The 19555-nt window shown below is 37.4% G+C and overlaps 1 protein-coding gene across 3 annotated transcripts in view; it reads right to left on the reverse strand.

Moving 5' to 3' along the window:
• The window catches only part of TMCO5A (transmembrane and coiled-coil domains 5A), a 56443-nt gene that overhangs the window by 24020 nt on the left and 12868 nt on the right, over positions 1-19555 (reverse strand). The window contains exons 11-12 of one of the 3 annotated variants that reach the window (XM_033190626.1): positions 19493-19533; positions 16064-16130 (exon numbers count right to left, since the gene is read on the reverse strand). In XM_033190626.1, coding sequence (XP_033046517.1) covers positions 16064-16130; positions 19493-19533 — 108 coding nt within the window. Of the gene's footprint in view, positions 1-15743; positions 16131-19492; positions 19534-19555 lie in introns of those variants that run through there. The other 2 variants (XM_033190625.1, XM_033190627.1) reach the window with 2 other exon arrangements.

Consider the following 19555-nt stretch of genomic DNA (forward strand, 5'->3'; position numbering starts at 1 on the left):
AGCAGTGGGATTGCTGGATCATATGGTAGCTCTATTTTTAGTTTTTGAGGAACCTCCAAACTGTTCTCCATGGTGTTTGTACTAACTTACATTCCCACTAACAATGTATGAGCATTCCCTTTTCTCTCTATCTTTGCCAGCATTTGTTATTCTGTTTTTGGATATAAGCCATTTTAACTGGGGTGAGATGATATCTCATTGTAGTTTTGATTTGCATTTCTCTGATGATCAGTGATGTCAGGTACCTTTCACATGCCTGTTTGCCATTTGTATGTATTCTTTTAGAAATGTCTATTCAAATCTTTTGCCCATTTTAAAATCAGATTATTAGATTTATTTCCCATAGAGTTGTTTGAGCTCCTTATATATCCTGGTTATTAATCCCTTGTCAGAAGAGTAGTTTGCAAATATTTTCCCCCATTCTGTGATGTGTCTCTTAACTTTGTTGATTGTTTCATTTGCTATGCAGAAGCTTTTTAACTTGATGAGAACTCATTTGTCCATTTTTGTCTTGGTTGCCTGTGCTTGTAAGATATTACTCAAGAAATTTTTGCTCAGATCAATGTACATTTGTACAGACGGTTTCTCTGATGTTTTCTTGTGCTAGTTGCTAGTTTCATAGGTTGAGGACTTAGATTTAAGACTTTAATCTATTTTGATTTGACTTTTGTATATGATGAGAGACAGAGATTTAGTTTCGTTTTTCTGCATATGGATATCCAGTTTTCTCAGTATCATTTATTGAAGAGACTGTCTTTTCTCCCATGTTTGTTCTTGGCACCTCCGTAGGTGCCAAGGTGTGTAGATTTGTTTCTGGGTTTTCTATTATGTTCCATTGGTGTATGTGTCTGTTTTTATGCCAGTACCATGCTGCTTTGGTCACTATAGCTCTGTAGTATAATTTGAAGTCAAGTAATGTGATTCCTCCTGTTTTATTCTTTTTGCTTAGAATAGTTTTGGCTATTCTGGGTCATTAGTGGCTCCCTATAAATTTTAGAGTAGTTTTTTTTTTCTAATTTATGTGAAGAATGTCATTGGTATTTTGATAAAAATTGTACTAAATCTGTAGATTGCTTTGGGTGGTATGGATATTTTAACAATATTAATTCTTCCAATCCATGAACTTGGAATAACTTTCCATTTTTTGGTGTCCTCTTCAATTTCCTTCATCAGTGTTTTACATTTTTCATTATAAAGATCTTTCACTTCCTTGGTTAATTCCTAGACATTTAATTTTATTTGTGGCTATGATAAGTGGAATTATTTTTTATTTTTTTTCAGATTGTTCACTGTTGGCATATAGAAATCCTACTGATTTTCACAAAGTGGGGACAGGTCATCATAGTGGATGCGAGGCAGGACTAGATTGCAGCTCCAATTGAGACAGAGAGAGAAGCATGAAGAGGCTCGCATTTTGAATTGTAGCTCCAGATCAACTTCAAGAACAAACCAGCAATTCTGAGAGGACTCCCAGACCCTCTGAAGGAATTGGACTGCTCCTGCAGGACCCAGAAGACATCCCAAATACTGTGTTGGTATTAGTGGCTGAGAGACCCATAGACAGTTCACATGACAGGACTCTGTGCAGACAACCCCCAGTACCAGCCTGGCACCTGGTAGACTTGCTGGGTGGCTAGACCCAGAAGAGAGGCAACAATCACTGCAGTTCAGGTCACAGGAGTCCACATTCTTAGGAAAAGGGGAGAGTACTACATCAAGGGAACACCCCATGGGACAAAATAATCTGAACAACAGCCTTCGGCCCTAGACTTTCCCTCTAACAGGGCCTACCCAAATGAGAAGGAACCAGAAAACCAACTCTGGTAATACAACAAAACAAGGCTCTTTAACACCTCCCCAAAATCACACTACTTCACCAGCAGTGGATTCAAACCAAGAAAAAAAACCCTGATTTACCTGAAAAAGAATTCAGGAGGTTAGTTATTAAGTTAATCAGGGAGGCACCAGAGAAAGGCAAAGCCCAATGCAGGGAATCCAAAAAACGATACAAGAAGTGAAGGGAGAAATATTCCAGGAGGAGGAAGCTATTCCTATATCAGACAAAACAAACTTGAAAGCAACAGCAGTTTAAAAAGACAAAGAGGGACATTATACAATGGTAAAAGGCCTTGTCCAATAGGAAAATATCACAATCCTAAACATATATGCACCTAACATTTGAGCTCCATAATTTATAAGACAATTACTAATAGACCTAAGAAATGAGATAGACAGCAACTTGATAATAGTGGGGAACTTCCATACTCCACTGACAGCAGTAGATAGGTAATCAAGACAGAAAGTCAATAAAGAAACAATGGATTTAAATTGTATCTTGAAACAAATGGACTTAACAAATACATATAGAACATTTTATCCAACAACTGCAGAATATACATTCTATTCAACAGCACATGGAACTTTCTCCAATATATACCATATGATACACCATAAAATGAGCCTCAATAAATTTAAGAAAATTTAAATTATATCTAGCACTCTCTCAGACCGCAGTGGAATAAAACTGGAAATCAACACCAAAAGGAACCTTCAAAACGATGGAAATACATGGAAATTATATAACCTCCTCCTGAATGAGCAATGGGTCAAAAATGAAATGAAGATGGAAATTTAAAAATTCTTCTAACTGAAGGACAATAATGACACAACCTATCAAAACATCTGGGATACAGCAAAGGCAGTGCTAAGAGGAAAGTTCATAGCCCTTAACACCTACATCAAAAAGACTGAAAGAGCACAAGCTGACATTCTAAGGTCACACCTCAAGGAACTACAGAAACAAGAACGTACCACACCAAACCCAGCAGAAGAAAGAAAATAACAAAGATTAGAACAAAACTAAATATAATTGAAACAAACAACAACAACAAAAGAAATGCAAAAGATAAATGAAACAAAAAGCTGGTTCTTTGAAAAGAGTGATAAAATTGATAGATCATTAGCAAGATAAACAAAGAAAAGAAGAGAGAAAATCCAAATAACCTCATTAAGAAATGAAACAGGAGATATCACAACTGACACCACAGAAATACAAAAGATTATTAAAGGTTATTATGAACACCTTTACACACATAAACGATAAAACCTAGAAAAGATGGATAAATTCCTGGAAAGATACAACCCTCCTAGCTTAAATTGGGAAGAATTAGATATCCTGAACAGACCAATAACAAGCAGCGAGATAGAAATGGCAATTTAAAAATTACCACCAACAAAAAAAGTCCAGGACTGAATGGATTCACAGAAGAATTCTACAAGACATTCAAAGAAGAATTGGTACCAATCATTTTGACACTATTCCACAAGATAGAGAAAGAGGGAACCCCCACACCCCCCAATTCATTCTGTGAAGCCAGTATCACCCTGATACCAAAACCAAGAAAGGACACAACCAAAAAAGAAAACTACAGATTGATATCCTTGATGAACGTAGATACTAAAATCCTTAACAAAATACTAGCTAACTGAATTCAACAACATATCAAAAAGATAATCCATCATGATCAAGTGGGTTTCATACCAGGGATGCAGGGATGGTTTAACATACACAAGTCAACAAATGTCATATACCACATAAACAGAATTAAAACTAAAATCATGTGATCATCTCAATAGGCGAAGAAAAAGCATTTGACAAAATCCAGCATCCCTTTGTGGTTAAAACTCTCAGCAAAATTGGCATACAAGGGAGATACTTCAATGTAATAAAAGCCATCTATGACAAATCACCAGCCAACATGATACCGAATAAGGAAAAGTTGAAAGCATTCCCCCTGAGAATCGGAACAAGACAAGGATGCCCACTCTCACTACTCCTGTTCAACATAGTAGTGTAAGTCTTAGCCAGAGCAATCAGACAAGAGGAAAAAAAAGGGCATCCAAATCAGTAAAGAGGAAGTCAAACTGCCACTATTTGCTGATGATATGATCGTTTACCTTGAAAACCCTAAAGACTCCTCCAGAAGGCTCCTAGAACTGATAGAAGAATTCAGCAAAGTTTCCGGATACAAGATTAATGTACACAAATCAGTAGCTCTTCTATATACCAACAGTGACCAAGGGGAGAATCAAATCAAGAATTCAACCCCTTTTACAGCAGCTGCAAACATAAAATAAAATACTTAGGAATTTACCTAAACAAGAAGATGAAAGACCTCTACAAGGAAAACTAAAAAATATTGCTGAAAGAAATCATAGTTGACACAAACAAATGGAAACACATCCTATGCTCACTGATGGGTAGAATCAGTATTGTGAAAATGACATACTGCCAAGAGCAATCTACAAATTCAACGCAATCCCCATCAAAATACAACCATCATTCTTTGCAGAATTAGAAAAAACAATTCTAAAATTGATGTAAAACAAAAAAAGAGCCCACATAGCTAAAGCAAGACTAAGCAAAAAGAACAAATCTGGAGGCATGACACTACCTGATTTCAAACTAATCTGTAAGGCCATAGTCACCAAAACAGCATGGTACTGGTATAAAAATAGGCAAATAGACCAATGGAACAGAATAGAGAACTCAGAAATAAACCCAAATACTTATAGCCAACTGATCTTCAATAAAGCAAACAAAAACATAATGTGGGGAAAGGACACCCTTTTCAACAAATAGTGCTGGGATAACTGGATAGCCACATGTAGGAGAATGAAAGTGGATCCTCATCTCTTGCCTTATACAAAAATCAACTCAAGACGGATTAAGGACTTAAATCTAAGACCTGAAACTGTAAAAATTCTAGAAGATGACGTTGGAAAAATCCTTTTAGACATTGGCTTAGGCAAGGATTTCATGACCAAGAACCCAAAAACAAATGCAATAAAAACAAAGATAAATAGCTGGGACTTAATTAAACTAAAGAACTTTTGTCTGGTATAAGGAATAGTCAGTAGAGGAAACAGACAGTCCACAGAGTGGCAGAAAATCTTCACAATCTATACATCTGACAAGGGACTATTTGGAATCTATATTCAGAATCTACAACAAACTCAAACAAGTCAGCAAGAAAAACCAAACAATCCCATCAAAAAGTAGGCTAAGGACATGAATAGACAATTCTCAAAAGAGGATATACAAATGACCAACAAACATATGAAAAAATGCTCAATATCACTAATGATCAAAGAAATGCAAATCAAAACCACAATGTGATACCACCTTCCTCTTGCAAGAATGGCCGTAATAAAATAAATAAATAAATAAACAGTAGATATTGACGTGGATGTGGTGAAGAGGGAACACTTCTACACTGCTGGTGGGAATGTAAACCAGTACAAATACTATGGAAAACAGTGTAGAGATTCTTTAAACAACTGAAAGAACTACCATTTGATCCAGCAATCCCACTACTGGATATCTACCAGGAGGAGAAGTTATCATACAAAAAAGATATTTGCACACTCATGTTTATAGCAGCACAATTTGCAATTGCAAAATCGTGGAACCAGCCCACATGCGCATCAACCAACTAATGAATAAACAAATTGTGGTATATTTATATGATGGAATACTACTCAGTCATAAAAAGAAATGAAATAATGGCATTTGCAGCGACCTGGATGATATTGGAAGCCATTATTCTAAGGGAAGTAACTCGGGAATGGAAACCCAAATATCATATGTTATTACTGGTATGTGGGAGCTAAACTATGAGGACGCAAAGGCATACGAATGATACAATGAACTTTGGGGACTTGTGGGGAAGAGTGGTAGGGGGTGAGGGACAAAAATATAGGGACAAAAATATTTTTTAAAAGACTGCAAATATAGTACAGTGTATACTGCTGGGGTGATGGGTGCACCAGAATCTCACAAATCACCACTAAAGAACTTACTCATGTAACCAAATACCAACTGTACCCCAATAACTTACAAAAAAAAGTCACTGATTTTTGTATATTGATTTTGTATCCTGCAACTTTACTGAATTTGTTTGTCAGTTCTAAATAGCCTTTTTTGGTGTATTCTTTATTTTTTTCCAAATATAATATCATCTGAAAACAAGCAGAATTTGACTTCTTTCTTTTCAATTTGGATGTTCTTTATTTCTCTATCTTTTCTGATTGCTCTAGCTAGGATTTCCAGTACTATATTGAATAACAGTCATGAAAGTGGACATGTTCCAGAAAATAGAGGAAAGGCCTTCAGTTTTTCCTCGTTCAGTATGATACTAGCTGTGAGTCTGTCATATATGGCTTTTATTATGTTGAGATATGTTCTTTCTATCTCCAGTTCTTTGAGGGCTTTTATCATGAAACGTTGTTGAATTTTATCAATTGCTTTTTCAGCGTCAATTGAAATGATCATATGGATTTTGTCCTTCATTCTGTACATACAATGAATCACATTGATTGATTTGTGTATGTTGAACTATCCCTGCATCCCAGGTCATCATATATGATCTTTTTAGTGTATTGTTGAATTTGGTTTGCTGGTATTTTGTGGAGGATTTTGCACCAATATTCATAGGATATTTTGGCCTGTAGTTTTCTTTTTTGATGTGTTTTTGTCTGGTTTTGGTGTCAGGGTAATATTGACCTTATAGAATGCATTTGGAAGTATTCAATCCTCTTCTGCATTTTGGAATAGTTTGAATAGAATTGATATTGTTCATCTTTATTTATTTTTTAATTATACTTTAAGTTCTGAGGTACATGTGCAGAATGTGCAGTTTTGCTACATAGATAAACATGTGCCATGGTGGTTTGCTGCACCCATCAACACATCATCTACATTAGGTATTTCTCCTAATGCTATCCCTCCCCTAACCTCCCACCCCCTGACAGGCCCCGTGTGTGATGTTCCCCTCCATGTTCATGTGTTCTCTTATTCAACTCCCACTTATGAGTGAGAACATGTGGTGTTTGGTTTTCAGTTCTTGTGTTAGTTTGCTGAGAATGATAGTTTCAAGCTTCATCTGTTGCACTGCAAACTACATGAACTCATCCTTTTTTATGGCTGCATGGTAGTCCATGGTGTATACATGTCACATTTTCTTTATCTAGTCTATCATTGATGAGCATTTGGGTTGGTTCCAAGTCTTTGCTATTGTGAACAGTGCCACAATAAATGTACGTGTGCGTGTGTCTTTTTAGTGGAATGATTTGTAATCCGTTGGGGATATACCCGGTAATGGGATGGATGGGTCAAATGGTATTTCTAGTTCTAGATCCTTGAGGAAATGCCACACTATCTTCCACAATGGTTGAACTAATTTACACTCCCACCAACAGTGTAAAAGCATTCCTATTTCTCCACTTTCTCCCCAGCATCTGTTGTTTCCTGACATTTTAATGATTGCCATTCTAACTGGTGTGAGATGGCATCTCATTGTGGTTTTGATTTGCATTTGTCTAATGATCAGTGATGATGAGCTTTTTTTCATGTTTGTTGGCTGCATAAATGTCTTCTTTTGGAAAGTATCTGTCCATATCCTTTGCCCACTTTTTGGTGGGTTTTTTTTTTCTTGTAAATTTGTTTAAGTTCTTTGTAAATTCTGGATATTAGCCCTTTGCCAGATTGATAGATTGCAAAAATTTTCTCCCATTCTGTAGGTTGCCTGTTCACTCTGATGATAGTTTCTTTTGCTGTGCAGAAGCTCTTTAGTTTAAGTATATCCCATTTGTCTATTTTGGCTTTTGTTGCCATTGCTTTTTGTGTCTTAGTCATGAAGTATTTGCTCATGCCTATGTCCTGAATGGTATTGCCTAGGTTTTCTTCTAGGGTTTTTATAGTTTTAGGTCTTTAATCTGTCTTGAGTTAATTTTTGTATAAGGTGTAAGGAAGGGATCCAGTTTCAGCTTTCTACATATGGCTAGCCAGTTTTCTCAACACCATTTATTAAATAGGGAATCCTTTCCCCATTGCTTGTTTTTGTCAGGTTTATCAAAGATCAGATGGTTGTATATGTGTGGCATTACTTCTGAGGCCTCTGTTCTGTTCCATTAGTCTATATGTATGTTTTGGTACCAGTACCATGTTGTTTTGGTTACTGTAGCCTTGTAGTATAGTTTGAAGTCAGGTAGTGTGATGCCTCCAGCTTTGTTCTTTTTGCTTAGCAGGATTGTCTTTGCTATATGGGCTCTTTTTTAGTTCCATATGAAATTTAAAGTAGTTTTTTCCAATTCTTTGAAGACACTCAATGGTAGCTTGATGGGGATAGCACTGAATCTACAAATTACTTTGGGCAGTATGGCCATTTTCACGATATTGATTATTCCTATCTGTGAGCATGGAATGTTTTTCCATTTGTTTGTATCCTCTCTTATTTCCTTGAGGAGTGGTTTGTAGTTCTCCTTGAAGAGGTCCTTCACTTCGCTTGTAAATTGTATTCCTAGGTATATTATTCTCTTTGTAGCAATTGTGAATGGGAGTTTACTCATGATTTGGCTCTCTGTTTGTCTATTATTGGTGTATAGGAATGCTTGTGATTTTTGCACATTGATTTTGTATCCTGAGACTTTGCTGAAGTTGCTTATCAGCTTAAGGAGATTTGAGGCTGAGACCATGGGGTTTTCTAAATATACAATCATGTCATCTGCAAACAGGGACAATTTCACTTCCTCTTTTCCGAATTGAATACCTTTTATTTCTTTCTCTTGCCTGATTGCCCTGGCCAGAACTTCCAATACTATGTTGAATAGGAGTGAGAGAGAGCATCCTTGTCTTTTGCTGGTATTCATAGGGAATGCCTCCAGATTTTTCCAATTCAGTATGATACTGGCTGTGGGTTTGTCATAAATAGCACTCATTATTTTGAGAAATGTTCCATCAATACCTAGTTTATTGAGAGTTTTTAGCATGAAGAGCTGTTGAATTCTGTTGAAGGCCTTTTCTGCATCTATTAAGATAATCATGTGGTTTTTGTCGTTGGTTCTGTTTATATGAAGGATTACGTTTATTGATTTGTATATGTTGAACCAGCCTCACATCCCAGGGATGAAGCCAACTTGATCGTGGTGGATGTGCTGCTGGATTCGGTTTGCCAGTGTTTTATTGAGTATTTTCAAATCAATGTTCATTAGGAATAGTGGCCTGGAATTTTCTTTTTTTGTTGTGTCTCTGCCAGGTTTTGGTATCAGGATAATGCTGGCCTCATAAAATGAGTTAGGGAGGATTCCCTCTTTTTCTGTTGTTTGGAATACTTTCAGAAGGAATGGTGCCAGCTCCTCTTTGTACCTCTGGTAGAAATCGGCTGGGAATTCAACTGGTCCTGGACTTTTTTCGGTTGATAGGCTATTAATTGCTGTCTCAATTTCAGAACTTGTTATTGGTCTATTCAGGATTTGACTTCATCCTGGTTTAGTCTTGGGAGGGTGTATGTATCCAAGAACTTATCCATTTCTTCTAGATTTTCTAGTTTATTTGCATAGAGGTTATTCTTTGACGTAGTTTGTATTTCTGTGGGATCAGTGGTGATATCCCCTTTATCATTTTTTATTGCATCTATTTGATTCTTCTCTGTTTTCTTCTTTATTAGTCTGGCTAGTGGTCTATCTATTTTGTTGATCTTTTCAAAAAACCAGCTCCTGGATTCACTGATTTTTTTGAAGAGTTTTTCGTGTCTCTCTCCTTCAGTTCTGTTCTGGGTTATTTCTTGCCTTCTGCTTGCTTTTGAATTTGTTTACTCTTGCTTCTCTAGTTCTTTTAATTGTAGTGTTAGGGTGTTGATTTTAGATCTTTCCTGATTCTCTTGTGGGCATTTAGTCCTATAAATTTCCCTCTACAATGTGTCCTCGAGATTCTGGTACATTGTGTCTTTGTTCTCATTGGTTTCAAATAACTTATTTATTTCTGCCTTTATTTCGTTATTTACCCAGTAGTCATTCAAGAGCAGGTTGTTTAGTTTCCATGTAGTTGTGTGGTTTTGAGTGACTTTCTTAATCCTGAGTTCTAATTTGATTGCACTGTTGTCTCAGAGACTCTTTGTTATGATTTCCGTTCTTTTACATTTGCTGAGGAGTGTTTTACTTTCAAATATGTGGTCAATTTTGGAATAAATGCAATGTGGTGCTGAGAAGAATGTATATTCTGTTGATTTGGGGTGGAGAGTTCCGCAGATGTCTATTAGATCTGCTTGGTCCAGAGCTGAGTTCAAGTCCTGGATATTCTTACTAATTTTCTGCCTTGTTGATCCATTTAATATTGACAGTGGGGTGTTAGTCTTCCACTATTATAGTGTGGGAGTCTAAGTGTTAAAGTCTTCCTTTTTTTTTTTTTTTTTTTGAGATGGAGTCTGGCTCTGTCACCCGGGCTGGAGTGCAGTGGGGTGATCTCGGCTCACTGCAAGCTCCGCCTCCCATGTTCACGCCATTCTCCTGCCTCAGCCTCTCAAGTAGCTGGGACTACAGGCGCCCATCACCACGCCCGGCTAATTTTTTGTATTTTTAGTAGAGACGGAGTTTCACCGTGTTAACCAGGATGGTCTCGATCTCCTGACGATCTGCCCGCCTCTGCCTCCCAGAGTGCTGGGATTACAGGCATGAGTCACCTCGCCTGGCTGTCTTCCACTATTATAGTGTGGGAGTCTAACTCTCTTTGTAGGTCTCTGAGAACTTGCTTTATGAATCTGGGTGCTCCTGTATTGGGTGCACATATATTTAGGATATTTAGCTTTTCTTGTTGCATGGATCCCTTTACCATTATGTAATGCCCTTCTTTGTCTCTTTTGATATTTGTTGGTTTAAAGTTCGTTTTATCAGAGACTAGGATTGCAACCCCTGTAGTTCATCTTTAAATGTTTGGTAGAATTCAGGAGTGAAACCATCAGGTCCTGGGTTTTTCTTTACTGGGAGACTATTTATTACAGCTTTGATCTCATTACTTGCTATTGGTCTTTTCAGGTTTGGATTTCTTCATGGTTCAATCTTGTTGTTTTTGTCTAGGAATTTGTCAATTTCTTCTAGATTTTCCAATTTATTGGCCTATAGTTGCTCATAGTGACCCCTAATAAATCCTTTGAATTTCTGCAGGACCAGTTGCAAGTCTACTTTTTTCACCTCTGATTTCATTTATTTGGATCGTCTCTCTTTTTTTCTTAGTCTGGCTGCGGGTTTTTCAATGTTGTTTAAATTTTCAATAAAGAAAATTTTTGTTTCATTGATCTTTTGTATTGTTTTCTTCATTTTGATTTCATTTATTTCTGCTCTGATCTTTATGTTTCTCTTCTACAAATTTTGCATTTGTTTTGCTCTTGCTTTTCTAGTTCTTCAAGATGCATCATTTTGTTGTTTATTTAAAGTTTTTCTTCTTTCTTGATATAGGCACTTATAGCTATAAGTTTATCATTTAGTACTACTTTTGCCGTATCCTGTAGGTTTTGTTACATTGTGTTTCAATTATCATTTGTTTCAAGAAATTTTTAAATTTCCTTCTTAATGTCTTCATTGACCTACTAGTCATTCAGGAGCATATGGTTTAATTTCCATGTATTTCTATACTTTCCCAAATTCCTCATTATTGATTTCTAGCTTTATTCCATTGTGGTCAGAGAAGATGGTTGATATTATTTCAATTTTTGAGAATGCTGTTTTGTGACCTAAAATATGGTCTATTCTTGAGAGTGATTCATGTGCTAAGGAAAATAATGTGTATTCTGAAGCCGCTGGATGAAATGTTCTGTAAGTATCCATTAGGTTTATTTGGACGACAGTGCAGATTACATCCAATGTTTGTTTGTTGATTTTCTGTCTAGGAGATCTGTCCAAAGCTGAAGGTACGGTGTTAAAGCCTCCAGGTATTATCGTATTAAGGTCTATCTCTCTCTTTAGTTTTAAAAATATTTGCTATATATATCTGGGTGCTCCAGTGTTGGGTGCATATATATTTAAAATTGTTGTATCCTCTTGCTGAATTAACCCCTTTATCATTATGTAGTAAGCTTATCTCTTATATTTTTACTCGTTAAATCTATTTTGTCTTATGTAAGAATAGTTATTCTTGCCTAAAGTGTGTTTCTTTTAGACAACAGATCTTTGGGTCCTGTTCATAAATTCATTCAGTCAGTCTATGTCCTTTGATTGGAGAGTTTAGTCCACTTACATTCAATGTTATTATTGATAAGTAAAGACATACTTCTGCCATTTTGTTATTTGTTTTCTTGTTGTTTTGTGGTCTTCTCTTTCTTCTTCCTTTTCTTCCTGTCTTCCTTCTAGTAAAGGTGATTCTGTCTGGTGATATAATTTAGTTTTTTTTTTTTGCATTTTTTTGTGTATTCATTGTATGTTTTTTGAGATTACCATGAGGTTAGCAAATACTATCTTATAACCCATTATTTTAAGCTAATAACAACTTAACATTACTTGCATAAACAAACATGAATATTTCTTAACTTTGTACCCCCACTTTTTAACTTCTTGTTGTTTCTATTCATATCTTGTTATACTGTCTATGTTCTGAAAAGTTGTAGTTATTTTTGATTGGATCATTGTTTAGTTTTCCTACTTAAGAGTAGTTTATCTACCACAGTTACTATGTTATAATATTGTGTTTTTCTGTGTACTTACTATTAGCAGTAGTTTTGTACCTTCAGATAATTTCCTATTGCTCATTAACATCCTTTTCTTTCTGATTAATGTACTCCCATTAGCATTTCTTGTAGGATAGGTCTGGTGTTGATGAAGTCCCTCAGATTTTGTTTGTCTGGGAAAGTCTATTTCTCCTTCATGTTCGAAGGACATTTTCACCAGAATGCTATAGCAGGATAAATGTTTATTTCCTCTTGCACTTCGAATATATCATGCCACTCTTTCCTGGTCTGTAAGATTTTCATTGAAATGTCTGCTGCCAGACATATTAGAGCTCCATTGTATGTCATTTGTTTCTTTTCTCTTGTTGCATTTGTGATCCTTTCTTTATCCTTGACCTTTGGGAGTTTTGATTATTAAATGCCTTGACATAGTCTTCTTCAGGTTAAATCTGTTGGTGTTTTATATTTGGATATTGATATCTTTCTCTAAGTTTGGGAAGTTCTTTGTTATTATTCCTTTGAATAAACTTTCTATGCCTATCTCTTTACCTCCCCTTTGAGGCCAGTAACTCTTAGATTTTTTCTTTTGAGGTTACTTTCTAGATCCTGTAGGTGTGCTTTGTTGTTTTTCATTTTATTTTTTCCTTTTGTGTCTTCTGTGTATTTTCAATTAGCCTGTCTTTAACCTGACCAATTCTTTCTTCTGCTTGATCAATTCTGCTATTAAAAGACTCTGATGTATTCTTCAGTATGCTAAATGCATTTTAACTCCAGAATTTCTGCTTGATCTTGATTCTTTTAAATTATTTTAATCTCTGCGTTAAATTTATCTGATAGAATTCTGAGTTTCTTCTCTGTGTTATCTTGAATTTGAGTTTCCTCAAAACAGGTATTTTACTTTTCTGCCTGAAAGGTCACATATCTCTGTTTCTCCAGGATTGGTCCCTGGTGCCTTACTTAGTTTGGTGAGGTCATGTTTTCCTGAATGTTGTTGATGCTTGTAGGTGTTTGGTATTGGGGCATTGAAGAGTTAGGCATTTATTGTAGTCTTCTCAGTCTGGGCTTGTTGGTGTCCATTCTTCTTGGGAAGGCCTTCCAGATATTCAAAAGGACTTTGATGTTGTGATCTAAGCCATTACCTGCCGTAGGGGCCACCCTAAGCCCAGTAATACTGTGGTTCTTGCCAACTTGTAGAGGTACTGCCTTGATGGTTTTGAGCAAAATCTGGAAGAATTCTCTGGATTATCAGGCAGAGGTTCTTATTGTCTTTCCCTACTTTCCCCCACATGAATGGCGTCTCTCTCTTTTCTGAGTCACCTGGAGCTCTGGGTAGTGTAACACAAGTACCTCTGTGGCTAAAACCACTAGAATTGTGCTGGGTTAGACCTGAAGCCAGCACAGCACTAGGTCTTACCCAAAGTCTGCTGTAATCACTCCCTGGCTATGTCCTATGTTCACTCAAGGCCCTGGGGCTCTACAATCAGCAGGTGGCAAAGCAACCAGGCCTGTGTCCTTCCCTTCATGGTGGTGAGTTCCCCCTGGCCCTGTGCATGTCCAGAGGTGCTGTTAGGGGCCAGGCTCTAGAGTCAAGAACTTTAGAAGTCTACCTGATATTCTGTTGTACTGCAGATGAGCTGGGTTTCAAACCAAAAGTCTCAGTTCTTCCCACTCTTCCCTCCCCTTTCCAAAAGCAGAGATGTCTCACACCATGGCCACTGCCACCATAGGCCTCTGGGGAGTACTGCCAGACTACCACTAATGTTTCTTTAAAGAAAGCCCAAAGGCTCTTCAGTCAGCTTGTAGTGAATGCTGCCTGGCCTGGGACTCACCCTTCAGGGCAGTGAGATGCCCTCTGGCCTAGTGCAGTTGCAGAAATGTATTCCAAGAGCCAAGTCCTGAAACTGGTGACCCAAGGGCTCACTCTGTACTCTACCCTGCTGTGTCCAAGCTGGAAGACAACGTCCCCTTTGCTTTTTTCCTCTGCTTTTCTCAGGTAGAAGGAATCTTGACCCATAGCCACAATAGCTGGGACTATGCTGAGTCTCACCTGAAGCCAGAAATTCTCAGGGTCTCACCTAAAGCCCCCATATAGTACCTAAGTATTGCTGCTGGTTATTCAGGGCCCAAAGGCTTTTCAGTGAGCAGATGATGAGTCCTTCCAGGACTGAGTCCTCTTCAAAGTAGCAGGGTCCTTTCTGGCCCAGTGTGTGTCTAGAACTATCATCTGGGAGCTAGGGCCTGGAAAGGCGGCTTCATGACTCTGACTGGTACCCTATCTTGCAGTGGCTGAACTGCTATTCAAGATGCAAGACAAAGTCCTCCCAACTTGAGTCCTCCTTGAGCAGACGGAAACAGTCTCTTTTGGAGTCATGAGCTGTGCTGCCTGGGATTAGGGGAGGGGTAATTCCAGCACTCCCTTAGCCACTCTGTGACCACCCCCGCTCCCCACCAAGTCCACCGTGTCTGGGCTTAGTGCAGCACTAGGACTCACCTAGGAATTGCAACTTTATTTAAGCCTCCAAAGTACTTTAGCTTGGCAGTGGTGAGGCTTTCAGAAACTTAAATTCCGACAGCTGGGATCAGCAATGCTTCACGAGCTAGGGCTGGTTTAAATTATCCCTCTGTGGCAGGTGTCACATGAGTTTGGTCTGGTTTTGTTTTCTGTTCTAATAGGGAAGTACTGAGTTCAATGTCTCACAGCTGCTGCAATCTTTCTCTCCCCAGCACACAGAAATGCTCTCCACACCACACCCCTGCTGCTGCAGGATGGGGAAGGGGTGGCGTTGGCGATTCCAGACTGTTTTTCCTATCTCTTCAGTGCCTCTTTCAGCAATATGAAGTTAAAACTACAGACTGTGAGTGCTCACCTGATTTTTGGTTCTTATAAAGGTGCTTTCTTTATGTAGATAGTTGTTAAATTGTTGTCCTTGAAAGACGGATAATTGATGGAGTCTTCTGATTTCTTGCCTGGCTTATTTATTCATAGGCTTTTTATTTTATGTTTAAATATGTAAATATAAATATTTATGGATTTGCTATAAATTACGTCAAGCTAAGGTCACTTACAACCTATGAGTTCTAATATAAGTAGTAAGTAATCTTCTGTATTTCAGGAATCCAGTGTGTCAGATTTTTGAGATTCACTAGAATAATTTATCAATTAACTTTTCTTAGCATCTATGTAATTCCCCAAGGTCAGATTTGTTTACTATCAGGTACTAATTCAGCCGATCCACAGAGCCACATAAATCTATTACAGAGCTTTTTACTGGGCAAGGTTAATCCTGGAAAGATGACGTGGTGACGAAAGGTAGGCAAGTAGGCAAACGATGAGGAAAAACCTGAAGCAAATCTCTTTCCTCCACAAGTTTCATGCCTCCCTTCTACACGCTCGGATCCCACTTCCCTTCTGTTGCTCAAGGATATTTCTTGAGGAATCAGTGGGGTAACATGTCCTCTGTCTCAAGTGTGAGAGATGGAAAGAAGAAGCATCTGAGCTTCCACAAGGTGCTCCTGCTCAGCATCTTGGGCAGTACATTGATGAGGAGATCTGGATTTATGAATCTTACATGAAAAAACAGGTAGCTCAGCAGTCTGATGAAAAATAGGGTGATGAAAAAGAGACAGCAAAAAATCCTAAAAAGAGAATGCCATGAAACTGTTAACCAGAAGGTTAGAAAACTTGGAACAAAAAATAAATCATACCTGAATGCATATCTGTCTCCTAATTGATATTCTAATGTCTCTCATGGATTATCACCCCCTTTCCTGACAACCCTTTATAATGGCAGCTCCCCTCTCCCATGTTCTGGCCTATTGGTTATTCTCTGTCCTTTACCATGTTTTATTTTCTTGGTAGCATTTATCACTAAAATAATTTTGTTCTCTTATTTTTTGTTTTGTTTATTTTTGGTTTTGTTTTGGCAAGTTGTTTTTCAAAACAGTTTCATTGGTTTATAACCCTCTAACAAGGTATAGGTTTTGTGGACCCATGTCCTCGCCAACACTTGATTATCAGATGTAAACACTTTTGCTGATCAAATGGGTGTAAAATAATCTCTCACTGTGGCCTCAATATGCATTTCCCTGAGGAACAGTGATGCTGAACATCTGTTGGTAGGTTTATTGGTTTTACGTGTTTCTTCTTGCCCATTTATCTATAAGGTAGTTTGAGCTTTTCTTATTGATTTGTAAGAGTTTGTTTTATGTTGTTGATATGAATCCTTTTCCATTGTGTGTAGTGTTATATAGCCTCCCAACTTTATAACTTTCACTTGCTCTAAGATGTTAAAGAAAAAAATTCTCAATTTTAATAGGGTATAGTTTGTCAATCTTTTCTTTAATTAGAATCAATGCTTTCTGTGTCCTTTTTACAAAAATTCCCTATCCCAAGACCTGAAAGATACCCATATTTTCTATTAAAAGTCTATGTTTGTTTATAAATATGTCTACAGATTCTTTGTTACTCCTCCTTTCAAGAGAATTCCCCTCGATTGGAGTGTGGACTGGACTTAATAACTTACTTCTAAAGAATGGAATATGGTGGAAGTCACAGTATGTAGTATAGCTTCCTAGATTACATCATAAAGGTATTGCAGTTTTCTCCACATACTGTGGAGGAAGCCAGCAGTCATGTTGTGAGGACACTCAAGCGGCCTTATGGGAGGGTCTGTGCAGTGAGGAACTGAGACTTGGTGTCAACAACCAGAAAAAGCTTGCCAGATACGCAAGTTAGTTACCTTGGAAATATAACTTCTAGCTCCAGCCAAACCTTCTAATGACTGCAATTTTGGTCAACATCCTAACTGCAACTTCTTGACAGATATTAGCTAGAACAACTTGGCTAGTACCACCTGGCCCACAGAAACTGCTAATAATTGTTTGTTCTTTGAAGTCACTAAGTTTTGGGGGTAATTTATTATGTAGCATAGAAAATAATACAGGGTTTTGAAGATTTTTTTTTTTAAGCATTTACATCTTTAACACATCTGGGCTTGCCTTTTGTACATACTGCATTTAGTGATCCAATCTCATATAGATAACCATTTTTTTTCCTGCTGTTCTTATTAAACAGTTCATTCTTCCTTTTCCTTTGACATGCAGTCACTGTCACATACCAAAGTTTGCTATGTGCACAATTTCTGAACTCTTTGTTCCATTCCACTAGGCAGTTTTCCTATTCCTTTCCCAATACCACACCATAATGATTACTATAACGTCATAGTAAGTCCTGATATCTGGAAGGGCGTGTTCCCCACTCCCTGCTCTTTAAAACTGTCCAGGTTATTCTTGACCCTTTATTCTCCATACAGAGTATATTTTAGGATTGTCTTATTCAATTCCATGAAAAACCCTTTGGAGAGTTTGATTGAAATTTGGTTGAATTTATCAGTCATTTGGAGGCAATTCTTACTGTTTTGATATGAGTTTCTATCCACGATTATGTTGTCTTCTTTTATTCATGTTATCTGTAACATTTTGTAATAATTTTTTATAAACCTCCCTATGGTGGTCTTGATTTGTTTTTTTCTTTCAACTGATGAGTCATTTAGGCCTTATGGCTTTGTTATGATTTGCATGAGCAAACCTTCACCATTTCTTTCCTGTATTATCCTTACCCAGCTGTTTTGGGGGTGCCTCTGCCCCTGGACAAATTCACTATTCACCTTTAAAGGTCAAAAACAGCCCCTTCCCTTCCACTTTTCTCAAGTTTGCTGCTATGGTTGATCTTGGTAACAGGAGCCAGCACTCATTATAGCACAACACCTTGTTCAAAATTAGAATCAGAAGCCCTTGACAAATCTTCCCACCACTCTCCATGAAATTTGAGCCAATACACATGAGAAGGTTCTGGGATTGCATTCTCAGGGAAAATCCTAGGAATAGCCTAGCTTTCTTGTCTCTTGAGTTAGTGTCCAGTGTACCAGTGCCCCACAAGATGTTGAAGCAGAATAAGAAAAAAGACATTTATAGTTTGACATGATTAGCTAGACTTTCAGGATCTCTTTTCTAAGATTTCCTTCAGGATGCCAAGTCTGTTTAGGCAGACAGTCCTTATTCTAGAAGTCCGCACAGTCAATTCAGTGGTGGGCCCTTGTGTTGGAGTATAAGAGAACAAAGTAGGAGTTCTAGAGAAAATTCTTCTAGTTGTTTTCAGGAATATTGTATCTAGGAATATTGAAGGATGTAATATTTCATTTATCTGGTATGAAGGGGTATTCTACTTAAGCAAATTTTCTAGACAATTGGAACTGACCTTTAAGCATCAAAAATTTTACGTTAAACATTTTGATGGAACTCTCTCTAAATCATATCTCATACCATTTTGAATATATATTTCTTTATGCCTTCTTAAACAGACTATATTGAATATAATTTGACCTTTTCTTGCAAATGTAGGAGCTTCATGAATACCAATTTTACTTTGCTATCACAGTGTTTCCCTTAGGATGAATATCTGCTCAGGTGTTTGAATCTTAAATTCTTTTCAATTTAACGAGTATTTTCAAGCAACCGTTATGTGTTAGATGCTCTTTCTCATAATGCTTGTCTCTCTTCTATCTCTTATTTGTCAGTGGTATACTAGCATGTGACAGACTTCATTCTACTCTACCAATGCTACTGGGAAACCAGATACATGAAGCAAATCCAAATTGTTAAAGGGAAAAGGCAGTAAATAAGAGATTTGCCACATCTCTTTTACGTAATCAAATTTCTATTTCTTAATACCACAAGGCTGTTGATTTTTAATAATGGAAAGTTGAGATTATTAATTACCTTTAAACAAGTAAGTCATAACATTAGAATTGAGAAATACAGTCAAAGACATTAGTTTGCTGACGTATGTGTGTGTGTGTGTGTGTGTGTGTGTGTGCGCGCGCGCGCGCACGCGCGCACGCATGTACAAGGTTCTCCTTGTCTAGACTTTTCTCTCTGTCAGGATGGCTAAATAGGGCTCCCAAATTTATAGGAAGTTTACTTGAAGATATTTTACTTACTTTCTACTGAAAAATGTTGCTGTCTTTTGGGTAGGAGTACCCTGGAAGAAGAAAAGATATTGA

Source organism: Trachypithecus francoisi, unplaced genomic scaffold (genome assembly GCF_009764315.1).
Source record: "Trachypithecus francoisi isolate TF-2019V2 unplaced genomic scaffold, Tfra_2.0 Lachesis_group3, whole genome shotgun sequence".
NCBI classification, from domain to species: domain Eukaryota; kingdom Metazoa; phylum Chordata; class Mammalia; order Primates; family Cercopithecidae; genus Trachypithecus; species Trachypithecus francoisi.